The following is a 17,327-nucleotide window of genomic DNA, read 5'->3' as shown; positions in this document are numbered from 1 at the left end:
AATAAATTGCTCTGACATAAAAAAGTCCAAAAAAGGCTCTTTTAAGTCTGTTACTAGATTCATTAATTATGAACTCAAAGTTCTAGTTCAGTGGCACAGGAGTTTTGAAAGCTATCTGTACGTTCCTTTTACGAAACCAAGGGGTTTGCTGATACACCTTTGCTTTAAAAAACATCCCTGAGTATAAAACTGTTGGTATTGATACATTCTAGTAATGACTTTTGGCATTTCTCAGCTGTGGTTGAGCATCTTTGTAAAATGTAAACACAGTAAAATTGTATAAAAACATTTAAATGCAAAACTAATTCCTTTGACAATGATGATAATTCTTTGTCTGGTGAGTGTTGTCTCAGTGGTCTGTAATTAATAAAAGAAAGAACTACTTGTTCATAAGTGGCAAGAACATGAATGTTTCTTTCTAAAGGCAGCTTATTAGCCAATATTAAGCTAAGGTTTGAAAATTAATCAATTTTCAAAGTAGTTTATATGTAATCTAATGGTAGTTTACACCTTTTACCTGTGGATACAAGAAGTAATTCTTCAGAACATGCCTGGGTAAAGAAGTTTGTAGTATGTCTGAAGTTCTTCCCCTGTGAAGTTGGGGTCTTCAGTTACTACAGCATAGAGAAAATACGGTGGATATACTTAAGACTGCAAATACTGCTACAGCTGTAACTGTATAGTATTATGAAAAAAATAATTACACAAACTTTTTTTTTTAACTGAAGTTTGCATAAGTGGGTTTCTTTTTCTAGTTTTGATGCACAAGTCAACTACTTTTTCACAATTTTTCTGACACTTGGCAATTACATTTAGAAGTAGAGAATGAAGCAACATTTCTTTTCTAGAATCAAGGTTGTCTTTCCTCCCTGGTGGTTAATTTGATTCAACATGCTTTCCTTTTAATCCTGATGGCATCTTGTGACTCTTTCCCCCTTTTGTCACCTTATCTGTGTGAATTGTAAGCTGTCTGGGCAGGGATTCCAGCTGTCCTGGGCTTGTCTGGTTCCCCAGCCAACAGGGTCTCTGTACCCACTAGTAGTCAAAAACAATGTCCGCAGAGGAATGTTCACTTAGATGATAGATTTTTCAGGGAGAAAATGCCTATTTATTGTCTACTGGAGGCCATTAGAAGCCCATACTTCCTTGCTGTGCTGCAGTTCCTGTAATTTGCAGAGTGATTTCTTCACAGCCTGCCCTCCTTCTCTTTTTTTTTTTCTAAGCAAACTAAAATTCTGCCATGGTTGGAACAAATGCTGCTCTCCTTTCATTTTAGAATAGTGATTAAGGAGGGATGGTAAAGCAAGGAATTCCTTATTTAGAATAAAGGCACTGCAAGGCTAACAGTGAGCACATGCCTCTGATGGCAAAATACTTCACGCTTTTAACCTGCATCAGTGTTGGGGGGCCTGAATTTGGCATAAGCCTGCTGTGTTTCACCTTGCTCTTGTAGAGGTGGTGTGAGTGGCTGCGACACGGTTGTGTGTAGGCATAAAGCTGGTTCTTGCCTTTACACTTGGGTGACCGCTTGTCAGTGTGAGCAGACCTCGAGAAAATGCCTTCCTCTGGTCCTACTTGTAATAGGGTGTAGGGTGAAAGGAACAGTTTGCACTAGTACTCTTTCCTAGAGGAATTAATGTGTTGACCATTTCTCTCGTCATTCCTGAGAGTATTTGAAGCCAGAGAACAAGTCCTGGAGGTGGGATGAAGATCTGTCCGTGACCTGTGTACAGCTTTTTGTGTTAGTACTGCCAGTGCAACTGCAGTCCCACAACTTGTCCTCAAATCAATTGCTGTCGGTGCTAGTGCGTTACTGTTTGATCCCCAGGCTTGCTCTTGGAGCCTGGTGCTAGCTCCTAAATGGAAGATTCATTATGAGTGGTGATCAGCTAACACCGATTTCTTTCAGGTCTTGAGTTGAGGAGAACAGACGTCCTCTCTCTGGGCATATCATTCTTTGTCCGGTGTTCTAGTCAGTTCTGTGAGAGATTTTTCAAGGTCCTGATTGTTGTTACTATTTCCTTTAATCTTTCTGAGATGTGTCCTTGCCTTTGATATTGCAGATGAGGTCATACTATTAACTGACACAGTGGCATGAGCGTGTTCTCTGTTCTAGCCCTTTCCTTACACGCCTGAGTGTCTTGTGCAGCTTTGATTGGTACAAGACAGCACGAACTCCCAAGTCTTAACAAGCACTGTGATTTGAGCTAAGCTTATTACTTCTGAGGAAAGAAAGAAGTCCCACATTGTTCCTGGAAAAATGTAAGAGAATAAGACCTGAAGTGGAAACTAATGCGTTTTGTGGTAACTGTGGAATGGGAGACAAGTGCTTGGGCTACATGGTGTTCTCGCAGGAAGGTGTTCCATCAGTTAGCTTTAAGAGGCTGAAAATAAGCTTTTGAAGATTTTGAAGTGGATCTGCCAATAATGGGATTATGCTCTTGATGTGTATTTAAATTTTCCCTGCTAGAATGAACTGCTGCATGGATTCATCATCTTTCCTACCTCTGCTGGGTCTCTGCCTCTGCATGTGCATTGATTCAAATCTAGGAATTAAATTTCTGTGACGATGGAAAAACACTTAGAGATAGCTACAATTAGCACTCTCTTTTTTTCTGTGGGGAATTTTTAGAAGAGTGGTAGGCGTCCATTGGGAGGAGGGAACCAGGGGAAGGACCCATATAATTTCTTGCAGTCTATGCCTGCAGTTTTCTTTTGGAGTGCAATTAACACTCTGTGTGTGTGCGCACATGTGTGTAATGAGGTAAATGGGACAACCACTGGGGATTCCTACTGAATGCATGTGCAGTATTTTTCCTAAATCTTTCTGCAAAGTATTTAATAATATGCCTTTATGAAGTTGGGTTTTTTAAATGTATATTGAGCATTTCAATATCTGGCACTAAGATTAAATTGCCTTTCCACTACAATTTATAGAATTTTCACTTCATAAACTAACTCTAAATAACTTTTGGCTGTTTCAGTTAGCTTCATACAGGAAAAAAAGGAAGAAAAAAACCCAAACCCCAACAGAAAAACAACAAAGCACTAATAGGTTCTCCCCTCCACCCCCTTCCTGATCTCAAATCTGAAGCTGTTTAGAATTGATTTAGGGAATGCACTTTTTGAGGGAATTTTTAGCAAATACACTGCCATATGTTTTAACATAAGTTATAGATCAGGCAAGAACAGAACTGAAGTAGTTGGAAGTGAAAATGAGCTGGAAATTCATAGATTCTGTGTCATTTGGGATGAGGTTTTAAAAACACCTTAGATCCAACATTGCCAAAGGGATTAAAGTACATAAATACCTCTTACAGATCTGGGAACTTGGTGATTATTAAAAGTACAGTGGGATTCTTGTTCCTAAGTCCTATAGGTGGTCTTTTCTCCTATGCTTATGGGCAGATATGTCTGTGCGTTTTATAATACTTAAGTCTTCTTGCTAATGCTCTAGCTTTTATCAGCAGGGACTTTCACTTTGAGTTAGCTGTCGATTTATAGGATAATGCCTGAAGTTCACTGTGTTCAAAGCTTTGGAGTAGCTCTCATAAAAGGGTCAAATCCTTTCCATCTGCAGTTGGGAAGCCAGCAGAACCTGCTGCCACTTCCCTTAAGAACAGTACCTTTGCCTGAAAATTTGTTAAGGACCATTGTGTTTGGTTTTGGATTGTAAACAGCAAAAGCCTGAACCAGAGGATGGAAACTCCTGTGTTGGCTTTCTTATGCTCCTTCTTGCTTCTAGTCTGTTCTGTGGACAGAGGAAAGCAGTACCACAGACCCATATGTCACCTGCTTAGTTGTACAGCCTTCAGAAAAAGTGGTTGAGGTCTTTGTTCTTGACATTGCCGTTGGTGACCACTAAACCATTATCCCCTTTGAGGGCAACAATAAAAGCCACAAATCCTGATATTCCTCTGAGGTCCAGCAGAATACTGTACATGCATGTGCCTTATCCTCCATGATTGTTTGCTCCCTCCGTAATAATTTTCTCCTTTCGTATACGAGGAATCAGTGGATTTTCAATGGGTTTATAGGTGAGATGCAAGAATGTTATTGCAGCATGCCCAGGACTTGAAAGTTAAAAAAGGGAGGAAAAAGAGTTGCTTGCATAACCTTAATTTCTTATCCATTGTGTGTGTGGTTGGAGAGTGTAGGTAAGCATGTGGTTTATTTTGTAAGATATAAGATGACAAAAGGTATACAAAGGAGTCTTCTCCTTTCAAGACAGTAAATGGATGCTATTGCTGTCTCCTTATGTTTCCTGGGTGAAATGCGTTTGAGCAAGTCTGCATTCAGGCTAGCCAGCTGCAGTTCCTTTGCAGTTGATGGAAAGAAATCGGTCATTTATGATCTGATTTGTCTTGACTTTAGGGAAGTGCCCATGCTAGGTGAGAACATCATGTAGCAGAGACAGAGAAGTCCTTGCTGCAGGATGTTGTGAACGTTATTTGAGGGGGAGCAACTAATTTCTCAGAGTGGATCCCAGCTTTTTAGCTGCGTTTCAGTAACGGTGCAGTTTTGTCTCTTTTGAAAACTTGTTTCTCCTCTGACTGTGGAGAGAGTTCAGGGTAATTTCTGCAGCTGTAGACCTGTAAAATTGAGGTAAATCCTGTACCTCAGGTGATGCTGGGCAATATTAACTGAGATGCCAGTCACCAACTTTGCCACCTTTGCGTTACTTCATTCTAGCTTTAGTGCAAAGTGGCTTAGACTAGTTTTATGTAGAACATGTATATTGTTAGTAGAAAAACATATTGAAGAAAGATGTGATTCTCCTCCCCCCCCGCCATCCTTTGCTGTAAATCACTAAAACTAGCCTCAGTGAGCTTTTCCATTGCTATCTCCCTGCCAACGCAGGAAGTGTGTCAGGCTTTGGTTATGTGTAACACATGTTCAACAAGAGCTGGGTTTAGAGAGCGGCATAACTTTTTAAAATTTGAGCACTCATTTAAGCAATGTTTTTTAGGTTTGCTTTTCAGTTAGTGAATAATACTAGCTTGGAAGCACTAAATTGTGAAAAAACACTGCCTAAGCACCTCCAGGGTGGTTGAAGACTCTCTGCCCTGCTAGTCGGCTCCATCCCTTGTTAATGATGTATGGGGATAAGTATTCCTGTTTCAGACTGGCTCTTGACTCTGCATGGGACTGCCTGTAAGACTAGTTTATAGCAAATGCGAAGATGTCTTGTGTGAGCTTTCCTTCCCAGTGCGCTGGACTGTGACTGCTATTAAATTACAGACCATATTGCACAAGCCACCAGATGGTGAAGATAATTGACCTGTGGTCACAAAAGACTTGGCTAGAGGTGAACTGGTGATACAGCAGTGAAATTAAATAAACAGTTCATCATTTTACTGTCATTGTGTGAAGATTTGAGCATATGTGTTTCTCTGCATCATCGCTTTGGGCTCAGTTATATTTTCGCATGAAGGTGCACCTCACTATTTTGTGAGTATACAGGAGTACAAGTTATGCAGGCAGAAGTCGACCTTACCTGATCTGCATGTAGTGTTTCCACAGGTTCCTTTGAACACAGGGATGAAATTGGGGCCAAATCCAAGAACAGGTGATGCTTTATCAAAGGTATAAAGTAGAGGGACTTAAAGAGCAGCAGAGGAGAAGTGGGAAAATCGTATGGGAACCAGTGTTTTAACTATCTCAAAATTCTGATTTTGGCTATACGAGTTGCGTGTGTGTGTCTGGGAGGCAGGCTTGCTTTCTTCTTTGGAGCATTAAGCTGTCAATGAACAAAGGCACAAAGGACTAGTTCTGGAGAATGAATGGTGCTCTTGTCCATAATGTGGTCATTCCAGGACATCCCTGTGAGTGACTGGAATTTAGCCCCTCCTGTTGACATGTTTTTCTAGGACTCCAGTTTCCATGACTGTAAATGCTGTATATTTCATGAGAATTACAATCTTTTTCTTTTTAAACTGTCCTAAAAGATGGAAAATCTTGGTCTCCTCCCTGCACCTCTCCCAGTAAGTCCTTTTCTGCACCTCCTTCTTTCAAGGAAACAAAAACTCAGAGTAGCCAACCTCTGCATTGCAAAATATTGATTTCATGCAAATTAGATGGAGGGAAAAGCCAGATGCAGTCAGTTTGCTGTCTCCTTTACATGGAAATAATACTCCCTAAGTGCTCATTTGGTTGGAAGAGAGCAAAGACAGCAAGTGTTGCGAATTTTTCTTATGTATAGATACCTGAATGTCTGAATACGAAGTCAAGTACAGTGAAAGAAACCTCTGGAAGCATTTACGATTGCCGTCTATTAGGAATGGAAAACTAAGGAGAATAAGTAAATGGTCTTCATATGTTCCTCAAAAATATTTTCAGCTCTTCCTAATTGACTGCTGTATTTCTCCTAGCTACTAAGTGCAAAAATTCTCTTTTTGCTGAGTAAAAATGGGTAAGAGGTGGCTCCCCAGCCCCCCCTTTTTTTTTCCTCCCCTATAGGTATAGTTTTGTAGATTGAAGCACAGATTGGGCAGGAACGAACAAGCATGGTATTTAGAAGGACACGTGGATTTGTGACTGTGTGCAGTACCTGCCAATATTTGATTTTCTGTAGATGTTTTTGCATGAAATGAAACATCTTTGTTCCCCTCTGTATGATTGTTTACTTACTGTAAATATGTAACTACTTGTATCTTGAATCCTTATATATCGCTTCCAAAGAATTTAACTTTGGAGTTTATAACAGAGATAGTTTTCTGTGACTTGATTTAGTTGTTAGAATTTATAACTCTCTCTTTGGTGTTTTTCTGTTAGTTAAGACTGATGGTACGAATGTCAATGCACTAGTTTAATGCTTTCCTTGAAAATTTTAGTCTGTTTTCCCATGTAAGTTGATTGCTAAACAAGACAAAGTAAAATAAAGGAAGGATAGAGTTGGGCTAATGTGCCGTCCAAAGTTTTTGAGCAGCCAGAAGAGAACAGAGCTGTTTTCATTTGAGATGTATGTGGAACCCTTGGCAATGAAGACGATTCTGTATTAAATAATGTTGGACTTATCTGAATAGATAATATCTGCAACCTTCTGTGCCAGGGAGCATTGCTATGTTGAGTCAGTGATGACTTTCTGTTGGAGCCTAATGAGAGAATTGTCTTGAGGCACCAAGCCATACAAACTTGAAGAGACAAGCCAGCCGTGGTTGAACGACTGGCCCTCAACAATGTGTTCCTTTGAGCTTCTGAGCCTTGCGTTGTACTTGTGCAGTGAGGGCCCAGGAGATTCACCAGCCCAGAGAGGCTGTTCTTCATCACTGGACACTCGCGTCTGAGTGGAGAAGTACATAGTGGAAAAAACAAAGCAGAAAACCCTAGGGAAACACTGCATGGTGGCTGCTTCCTCCTGCAGAGGAGTCCCTTTATGTTACCCTGGTGACTATTCTTTTTTTCTTAAACACGCTAATCTTCAGCTTCTTTTTAAAGATTTTCAAGACAGTGGTAAGTAAACAAAAGTGATTTCTCAAGCCTTTTTATACTTTCTCAAACTGTGTATGGTAGGTAGAGATCAGTTTGGATTTTTTAGTTGTGTCAGGAAAGCATAATTAAAAGGCAGTTGCAGTGTACATCGTATGTGATTATTGTCTTAGTGTAATAGGTGGTGTCAACAGAACATTATATTGATAACTTAAATGCCCCTTGTGTTGTTTTTTAACCAAGCTAGGAAGCCTTCTTTGGCTGAATGCTCTCTTAGGAGCTGAATGGGCTTGATGTGGTCTTTGGACAGTATATTTGGATCTGCGTACTATTCTGAAATGATCCATGTGTCCATGATGTTTTGTCTCTTCCCCTTTGAACTTCTAATATCTCAAAAGAATGAGGCACAAAGCATTTTCCTGCAATTAATATCTTGCGGCTGTGAATGCCTCTAACGCAGTTTTTCTACTCATCTGATCATAATCCTCAGAAAAGTGCCCGTGCCTCAGTCATGCAGAGACACTGCTGTTCTTTCCTGTAGTCATTCTGCTGTGGTATTCTTAATGATTCAAAAATAATCAATAAAGACCATTTACTTGCTTGATTTATCTTTTATTGCATTTCCAGTAGACTACATAGCACATAAATCTTCTCAAAGCACACTTGAAATAGACATAAATGGCAGCTGAAAATCTCTGTGAAGTAGTCTAGTGTTTGCAGTCTACAGGAGGATTTGTTAAGTAAGCATGGCTGCTGTTTGGTGGTCTTTCTAATTGAGTATTGAGAAGACAGAAGCATCTTAGCAGCAAAATGCTAGAAAAAATGTGTTCTTTTCCCTGTTGTAAGAAATGTTTCATTTAGAGAAGAAACCAATGCACCTATGAAAAATTATCCTAAGTAAGCATAAGGGGCTCGATTCTGCACATACTCACATCAGTTCTGCAGCTTCTGTTAACCTCAACTGAACAGAATTAGACGTCTGTGGGTTGTTTTTTTTTCTGAGGTGAATGGAAAGGGCTTCTGTATCTGTTTTGTTTCAGAGGTTTTTATACCATCATCAGGGTAATGATAAATCTTGATACACCTGCCATAGTGGCACTGTCCTTTCTTGATTGACTTTTATGGCAACAGCCATGAAATAGGAAAGAGTTGGAGTGGGAGGGAAATTCAGGGGAAGGAACAGGTGGGCATGGTCTGAGACACCAAAAGGCATTTGAAAGGAGAAAAAGGTTGGTTACATAAGTGTGTATGCTTTGCAAAGAAAATTAATTAAAAATAAAAGTATGTATAAATAATCCTATGTGGATTCATATATTTTCCTATATGGATATTCCCTCACGTGGTCCTCTGAGACAGCAGAAAGGAGCCACCTGTGACCCAAAAGCTGCCTCTGGTAATTCAGCTAATAAGACCTACCCTACAGACTTTGGAGTCATACCTGTTTTAATGAAGTTCATGCAGTTTTTCCACCTGGCCTGGCTTAATCCATGCTGCCTCTCTACACAAAGTAAGTTTGAATTTCTCTGCAAGTACAGGTTGTGACTGCAGAGTTTCTTGGGATGGCCAGGAGACTGGGCATTGCTGCACTGGCTGCAGTGAAGCACCAGCGATGGGATTTGCCCTACCAGGTCTGCTTTGGAGTTACCGACCCTAGTTCTCAGCCTTTGGTAGGAAGAAAGACACTGATCCTGAAGGTGAATATCTTAGGTTTCCTGCTTTCCACTGGCTGTACAGAGCACCTAAGGTGACTAGCTCAGCTGTAGATCTCTAGTTTTAGATGAAACAGATATTCTTGCATTTTACCGACTACCCTGCCTGCAGAGCCGCAAGAGCGCTAGTGATTCAGGAGGGCATTTAATCGTGCCAGTCCTTGAGAGAAAGACATATAGAAAAAAGAAGGGGGAAGGAAAGTTTAGATATATTAACTACAAGCAGAATATTTCCAGGTAATCCATTAAAATGTGAAGTATTAGACAAATATTTTCCTGTAGGAGATAAATCCTTTCACTTGGCTGTTGAGTTTCAAATCCACGTGTCACACATAATTTGAAAGTTACGTATTTTTAAAATCTGCTAATTCTATGCGTATATTCTTGCACACGCATATGTACAATACGCACATTCTTCTCCTCCCAGCGTATATCCTGCCTGTTGCTGCTGACCAGGGCATGCTCACGAGGTAGACGTGCCAAACCTGAGAGTTCAGGGGCTGCAGATGCAAAGGGATTTTATGTGTGCATAATGTTTGTCTGTACAGCCAGGTTATATATGTTTATGTCAAGGGACCGGTTAAAAGACCAGCTTACTGCTGTGGGAAACACAGAACAGGACAGTGCACAGCTGGAACAAAAGCAGCTCTGAGCTTGGAGAGCTTGTCTTTTCAATGGATGGGGCAGGCATGGTTTTGGGGAAAGGAATGATGCAGGGGCGGGGTGGTCGTGGTGTCAGGTCGGACATGTCACACCAGTGCTGTGGCTTTCTGCGTAACAAACCTGTTCAAAATGTGCAAAATGATTTGGAGTGTGTAGGAGGTTACCAAGGAGAAATTAACTCAGAGGGGAGAATGTCAGAAAAAGGTACATTTTAATTTTATCTAAGCCAAAAAAGATTCTTTTTGTTCATTTTGATTGTGATTCAGGACAGAAGAAGCTATACAGACTTGGGAAAGCTGTTGCACAGCGATTCAGTAACACAAACCTGTAGTCTCCCCTTAAGCTGTGTGAAGCCGGAAAACCTGGCTGTTGTCTGTGGGTTTCAGGGCTCACATATTCAGGAGAAGGTAGGAGAGTGGCCGAAAAATGGCTAGGAGGGACCTCAGGTTTGTTTTCTGGTGGCTTGTGCTGCAGATGTTGGTGTCCGGGGCAGAGTTACTGTCCTTAGTCGGTCCCGGCTGCTCTCCCTCCCTCGCCCTGGGTTTACACACCTTCACTGGTGGAGTCACACCCTAAGCCAGTCCTGGGAAAATGATCCAGGTTATGGAAAAGCATCCATTAAGAAAGCCCTTAAGTGAACGCAAGTACCTTGGCTGAGCTAGCTGTGGGAGCACTGACAGCAGTGGCAGGTCGGGGAGGAGGCGGCGGTCCTGGCTCGGCCTCAGCCAGCGCAGGATGTGTGCTGTCATCCTGGCTGTGCAGCTCCGCTGGCAGGCACACACCTCACAGGCAATACCAGAGGAAAGCCTATCAGTTGTTTCATTCACGGGCAAAAGCAAACCCTGAATATAGAGTTTTGCGTGCTATCTCTGGTCCTTTGGGAGCAGTGTTCCTCTGGGACCCTGTGCTCAGCGTTAGGGTGCAGCGTAACTCTGTACCACCCCCAGTTGGCTGTAGCCACTTGGGATGAGCTGTGTGCATGAGTCGTGCGGGGACGTCAGTCAGGAGAGGGATTTTTGGAGCAGCGTGCTGGCTGCTGTGTTAGGAGGCAGTTGTGTCAAATGCTCGGAGAGGCTTGGCAGAACTGCAGGACACTGCATCACAGTATGAAGAGGTAAGGGATGAGGCAGGGAGCAGTCTTACCTTTTCAGCAGGTTTTAAACCTCTTTCCCTGACCCCGTACGTGCAAGCGAAGGAGATGATTGTTTTGTTGCTGAGATCTGGAGTTTGTGACTACAGTACCACATCGGGGTTTCTCTGCCTTGGGTGCTATAGGTGGGAGGACATGAGAGAGCTCTGCACCTTCAGCCATGGGTAAGTGGGCTGGAGCTAACAAAAGGTGGGATCTTGGAGTAAGAGAAGCAGTTGTTAAATGTAGCAAGCGTGGGTTTGTTCTGCCAAGCTGCTGCTTGAGCAGAGAACAAAGGTAGGTGGTGGCATGAAGTCCTCACACCCGCTCTGAGCTGAGGCAGGACTTGTGCTTAGGTGCTAAGGTACTCCTGTGCTCAGCATCCCAGAGAGCTGTTTTATCTAGAGGGAGAGCTGCTGATGGGAGGAATGGGTAGATGATGTTACTCGGTAAAAAAAGACAGAAATAAAGGTTATTCTGTTGACTAAACTCTTTGTTCCCCAAGAGATTCAGTTAACCAAGCATAGCATTTTTGTGGGGGAAAGGTTATGGAGGCCTTGTTTAGCTCAGAGGTGAGGCAGTCTACTGATTTTTGGTGGTTATATTTGTTTATTGCAGAAACCATCTTAGTGATGGTTGTGACAGACACAGACAGTGTGTGGCTCTACCTCAAGATGGTCCTGTTCCTCGGTAATGCAGACTCTGCCCAGCTCTGGCTGTGACCTTCGTTGCAGATCTCTAAGCTCTCATTGTTTATGTTCACACTGAACAATTTAAAAACCTGAGGCACACAGAGGTGGAACATCTCAGTTACAGTGATGTATCCATATGGTACTTGCCTCAGTAGTGTTAACGCATCGGTAGCCAGCCGTCACTCTTCTGCAGCCAGGCTGCCGCAGTCGTGTCCCTGGCTCCCCTGCCTGCCTCCTTGCCTCACTGGAGCTCTTAATTTCATTTTGCAGGATTTGCAGAGGGCTAAATCTGGGCCTAGGAGTTTTATTTTTAGAGTCTTGAAAATAGGTTAATGCACAAAAAAAGATTTTTTCTCACAGTTTAATGAACCATTTTTGGATTGGACTGGGGAGGGGAGGATGGCAGTGGGATGGAAGGGCTTTTCATGTCATCTCCTTAGTCATAGAAGGGGCAGAGGGTCCACCTGTGTTGTTAGCGTCTTCCCAGAGTTCCATGTGCAATTGTCGCATCCCATTCTTCCTCCTTCATCTGTTTCCAAAACTCCTCTTTCTTTATCCGCCCACTTTTCCTCCCTCCTGCCACCCGCTGTCCTTCAGCACTGCCCCAGATGTCTTCTGTGCCTGCTGCCTGCGCTGTCAGCTGCACGCAGATTGCATTTCCCCGAATCAATTTTAAGGAGCCGTTGATGGAGGTGGCTTTTGGGAAAATGCCTACTCTTCACTTCTCAGTTTCTGCCAGGACAGGTTTCAAGTGTTCACGTTCCAGCTAGGAGGACTTATTCAAGGTCTAGAGCTGGGCAGATGCTGCAAAGACCGGCACACCAGAGAAGTGTTTGTCCTGCACTTTCTGACCACTTCTGTCTGATCCTCTTGGAAGGATGACTGTTATCCAGGGGTGATATACTTGGGCCAACTTTGAAATCACCCTGGAGGCAGTTGGTGCTGTGTTACCTGAGGTAGGTCGTGTGACTGAGGTCAGTTGAAGGGTGGTGAAAGTGAGTGTAGTCCTTGACTCTATACCAAAAAAACCCCCCAAAACGATGGTGGTGGGGACGGCAAGGGGGAAGAAGCTGTCAGCCTTGAAGTGCTGTGCTTCCAGGAGGCCATCTGTCCACTGGCCTGGGTTGGAGTGAGCGCAGGTTTGAATTGCTGACCCTTTGATCCTGGGGACTCCACATTTCAGAAAGCACGAGTGAGCAGATGGATTTTATTAGACTTAGAAGAGCCAGCTTTTAAAAAAAGCTTTCAGCCTCGTCTTTACAAAATGGTGTTGACATGGAGGTCTTAATCTTGCATACTGCTTGCCTTTTCCCTTCTTCTCACCCCTACCTGAAGTACAGTGTCTAAAACCCACCCGAGCACTGCCCACCTAGCGATCTCAGCAGTGCTTTGTCATACTGAATGCTTTCTATGTATCTTACCTCATACTGGTTTTGGCTTAAGATATAACCCAGTTCCCCAAATGTTTACCGCTGGCTGTGCTGCCACTGACATCTTCAGGAGAGCAGTGAGCCCAGCTGTTGACCGGAGTGATCCTAGCAGCAGCTGCTGCCCATTTGGGAACGGACCTTCTCAACAGCGTTGTGAGAGTGTCCTGAATGCAGAGTGTGTTTTTACTAATGTCCTTCCAAGATAAAAGGCCACAAAGATGACCACTGCTTACAGACTAATGAGCCACAAGCCTCCCTCTCATTTGGCATGATCCAGATGTTATCCTGCCAATTTCAAGGCTGTTACTCAAGCGTAAAAATGGACACACAGGAGTTAAGAGCGGGTCTACATCACAGGCTTTTGTCAGGGAGGCCATCAGCCAGGGCTTTGATGAGGTGTGTGATCTTTGGCCAACACAGCTGTGCTGACATGAAGTCCTCAGCACAGATTTCTTCTAGTTACGGCAGCAAAACCTTTCTTCTAATGGTATTGCGGACATGGGGGAGGAGAAGCTTTCCTGCAGGTTGCTACCAGTGTGAGTTCTGTCAGTGGCAGCCTCCCTTCACCCATCCTGTAGATGCCAGCCTGGTTGCTCTGGCAGCCTCCCCAGTAAGAGCTGGCCTAAGTGAGTGCAGTTGTGGGGTTCCTGTTAGGAAGCCAGGATTGTATTTGCTTTTATTATTTTCTTTAAGAAGTCTTTTGAATGCATTTTTTAACATGTACATCTTGTTCTCAAGAAGGCTTTGATCTTGTTAATCTTTTCATCTATACGTCAGCCTGTTGTGTGAAGATGCTGGAACGTGCTTTTATTGTGGTGTGGGGTTTCTTTGGGTTTTGTTTTCTTTCTTTTTCTTTTTTTTTTTTTTTTTTTTTTCTGCATAGTTTAGAGAAACTTTCTTCCCTGAGGCTCTCCCTCTGGCTTGATCCTACTTGAAAGTTGACCACAGATGTGTCAGGTTCTAGAGTGCCACTTCAGGCATGTCTTTGAATTTTCTTTGCAGGGATTTCCTGATGTCAAATTAAAACAATTTTTTCTCTTTCCTCACATTAAGCTAAAGAATGCATTTTGGGCGAGTCTGCACATTCAGTTGTGAGCAGTCATGAGCTCTCTCTGCCTGTCTCCACCAGGTGGGATGCATGCCAACTTTAAACCCAAAGTCTTGTGGTTGCTACAGCACGAGGCAGAGTCTAGACTAACCTGCCTGCTCTCTGTGTTGCTAGATTGAGCAAATGGTGTGCTGCTGTGGTTGTGGTCATCTGGCCAGTTTGAGGCATGGGCAATACGATTAAACCTGTCTGCGTTTGGCCACACAGACTTAGCTTTAATTTTGGTCACTTATATATGCTCTTCTCCCATAGTTCTTATCATAGGGTTAGACCTCAGGTTATGCTTTCATAGTTACATCCATGCTTTCCTTAAATGTCCCATCTGCTTGTGATAACAGCTGTTCTTGTGAAAACCCTTGTGTAAATACAGCTGTTACTGTGAAAAGTAATGCCCTGTGGTATAACTTTAACCCAAGGGAAAGTGGAGGAGGGGTCATTTGGCAGCCAAAAAAACCAACAAAAAATATTGAAACTGTACCTCCTATACATATAAAGGGACCTGTGAAGTGTGCTGCCAAAGCACAGAGCCTGCTTTGCACAGCTTCTCCATCGCAGACATCCCCACTTCAAACACTTCTGCATAGTCCAGCAGTATGCTCGAGGATGGCACCGAGGTCTCTGACATGCTTTGTGTTGACTTTTCAGAGGCTGAGACACTAGGCAGTACCTCAAGATCTTTGAATATTTGTTGTCCTTTATATTGTGACCTGTTGCAGGTAAGCGTAAAGTTCTTGGTTTATGAAAAAGTAAAGAATTTCTTTTTCTACTTCTATCTTTTGCCTAGGTCCTGAGAGAGACCAATAAATTGGCTGAAATGGAGGAGCCCCCTTTGCTACCAGGGGAAACCATTAAAGACATGGGTATGTGAAGAGGAAATTCCTTATTGTTTACTGACAAAAAGAATATCCATTTATTTATGCAGTATTTCTTTTTCTTCATCCAGACATTGTGACATGCATCAGGTTTGCTGATGCACTCCAGTCTGAAAGTTTGAGTAAGCCTCTTGATTAATTTTCTCTGAAAGATTTTGCATTCAGTAGTTTAATATGTTGCTGCCTTCTTAAAGTGATACGGGAGAGTGCAACTTCAGTCCTAAAAATAAAAAAAAACCAACAAACCAAACCTGAAAATAAGTCACCAAAAACCTGCACCCAACAACAACAACAAAAGACAAAAACCCCCACCCCACCTCAATGCTCATTCCTTTTCTCTACTCCTTTCCTAAGGACTCTGAACTCGTGCTCCAACCGTGTAGTGCAGACTGACATGTAACTCACTCCACAGGCACGGTTAGCTCAAACAGCAAGGCTGTGTTTTGAAGGGTTCCTGGGGAACGGTTTAAGAGATCAGAGTTACCAGCGTTTTATCTGTTGACAAATGATGTGATGAGCCATGTAAGTCTGTAAGACTGGGTGGCTTTTGGAGTAGCCCAGACAGCAGCTGCCTGGTCCAGCAAGAAGTTAAAGGCAGCAGAAAGGAAATCTTTATTATTCATCAGCAATAATAATTTCCTGTTAAAAGTGTCAAGAAAGGCAAATACCATTCTCTTTGTATTTTACAGGGAAGGGAAGAAGAATTATTTCAGCCAACCCAATAATCTAGGGTAAGATTGGCCCTGTAAAAGACAGGAATTCCATAAGCAGGGGAATTAGCAAATCCTGGTTTCCAGTATCTTTCTCCCATATGGATTCTCTTATATCTACGAAAGACTGAGCTTATTAGACTTTCCCTCAGTGGTAGCACTAGTACAACCTCTGTTGTAGCTGGCATCCGTTCTCACAAACAGTGAAGCATTTTAATGCCTTGGAGATCCCTATTTATCTGATAGAGACTGCTGAAATCATACAGCCATGGCAGGGTTAAGGTCAGACAAGCCACGTTGTAGGTACATGTGTATATGTGCGGTGTAATTAAGTAAAATTGTTTCCTTAGGAAACCAAGCTAATAAAATGCAAATGTGCAAGGTGATGTGGCTTACAAGCTGGCAAGGTCAGTGTTTGAGATTGTGCCTGGGATTTCTTACCTGGAAAACATTTTTCTAGCACCTTTTCCCTTTATCCAGAAGTTCTGTTCTTTTTCAGACGTAAATGCAGACTTCTCTTATTAGTAGATTTTGTTGGCTTTGGTGGTTTTTTTTAACATTTTGAAATTGCATTGTGAATAATGGGAACTCCAGTGGAAAAACCAGGCAGGCTGCCCTCACCCTTAGTATGCTTCATGAGTCTGCTTTGAAACCTCTGTCAAACTAGTCTTTGAAAAGAAGTGATTAATAATTGGCCAATAATTAAACACTTGGTTCAATTAGAACTGGCTAGAAGCATTTTGTGTTTAATTGTCCTTCAAACAAATGCATGTAAGTTAAAAGAAATAAATAATGAAATTGCTAGCATGCATATATATATATTCTTTTATTTATTTTTAACTAAAAATTCTGTGCCACATATTTTGCTCTGCATTAGTCACTCCTGATATTGTAAGGATCCTTCCCCATATCCAGATCTTGAGAGTCAGTGAAGACTATGCAGAAGCAGAGCTGACATGAGGATGGTTTAGTTATGTGAATTGCCAGTGCCCTAGAGTAAGGCAGTCTCTCTTCCTCCCTCCCTCCAGGCTAAATCTCATGGGATAAATGTAGAAGAAATTCAGGACCTCATGTGCATGGTGGCTGCCACCTGGGCGGGAGGCAAGCTGTGTCCTCCTGACTTCACACAGCCCTTGCTAAATGGATCCCATAGGGTTTGGAGGCTTGAGGTTATTGAGATGGTCCGGAGAGTTCTTTCATGTATCTGGCAGCTCTGATCAGTGGGTCTCCTGCTGAAAGCATCTTTTGAGTGTTTGAGGGGTGTCATTACTTGTTGGTGATAGCATAAACCATTACCATGGCACAGCTGGCCAATGGCTTCAGTGACAAAAGACATAATGGGTGGGGGGGAACGGCTTAAATGTTGGCATTTTTAATTGATGTAAAACAGAAGGGCAGTTAGGGGAGGTGTTTGCTGTGGAAAACCAGCAGCACCTCTTGCCTTTTGCTGGAACAAGGGAGAAATGTTTGAGGCCTTTTAGGAAGGGGGACTGTTTTGAGTCACCATCACTCAGACTCAAAAATAATTGTTGCAGAGTAACTTGATCGCTGACTTCAGACTTAAAATTACCAGCAGCTGAGTGCTG

General features: G+C 42.6%; 1 protein-coding gene across 6 annotated transcripts in view; it reads left to right on the top strand.

Moving 5' to 3' along the window:
* MTMR2 (myotubularin related protein 2) overlaps positions 1-17,327 on the top strand; it is a 65,920-nt gene that overhangs the window by 23,990 nt on the left and 24,603 nt on the right. For 4 of the 6 annotated variants that reach the window (XM_056327745.1, XM_056327748.1, XM_056327746.1 and 1 more), the window contains one exon: positions 14,944-15,019. In XM_056327745.1, coding sequence (XP_056183720.1) covers positions 14,944-15,019 — 76 coding nt within the window. Of the gene's footprint in view, positions 1-7,243; positions 7,453-12,558; positions 12,578-14,943; positions 15,020-17,327 lie in introns of those variants that run through there. The other 2 variants (XM_056327749.1, XM_056327750.1) reach the window with 2 other exon arrangements.

The sequence above is a fragment of the Falco biarmicus genome, chromosome 2 (genome assembly GCF_023638135.1).
Source record: "Falco biarmicus isolate bFalBia1 chromosome 2, bFalBia1.pri, whole genome shotgun sequence".
NCBI lineage: Eukaryota > Metazoa > Chordata > Aves > Falconiformes > Falconidae > Falco > Falco biarmicus.
The sequence above is the reverse complement of the archived record's forward strand: the minus strand, read 5'-3'. Positions and strand labels throughout refer to the sequence as shown.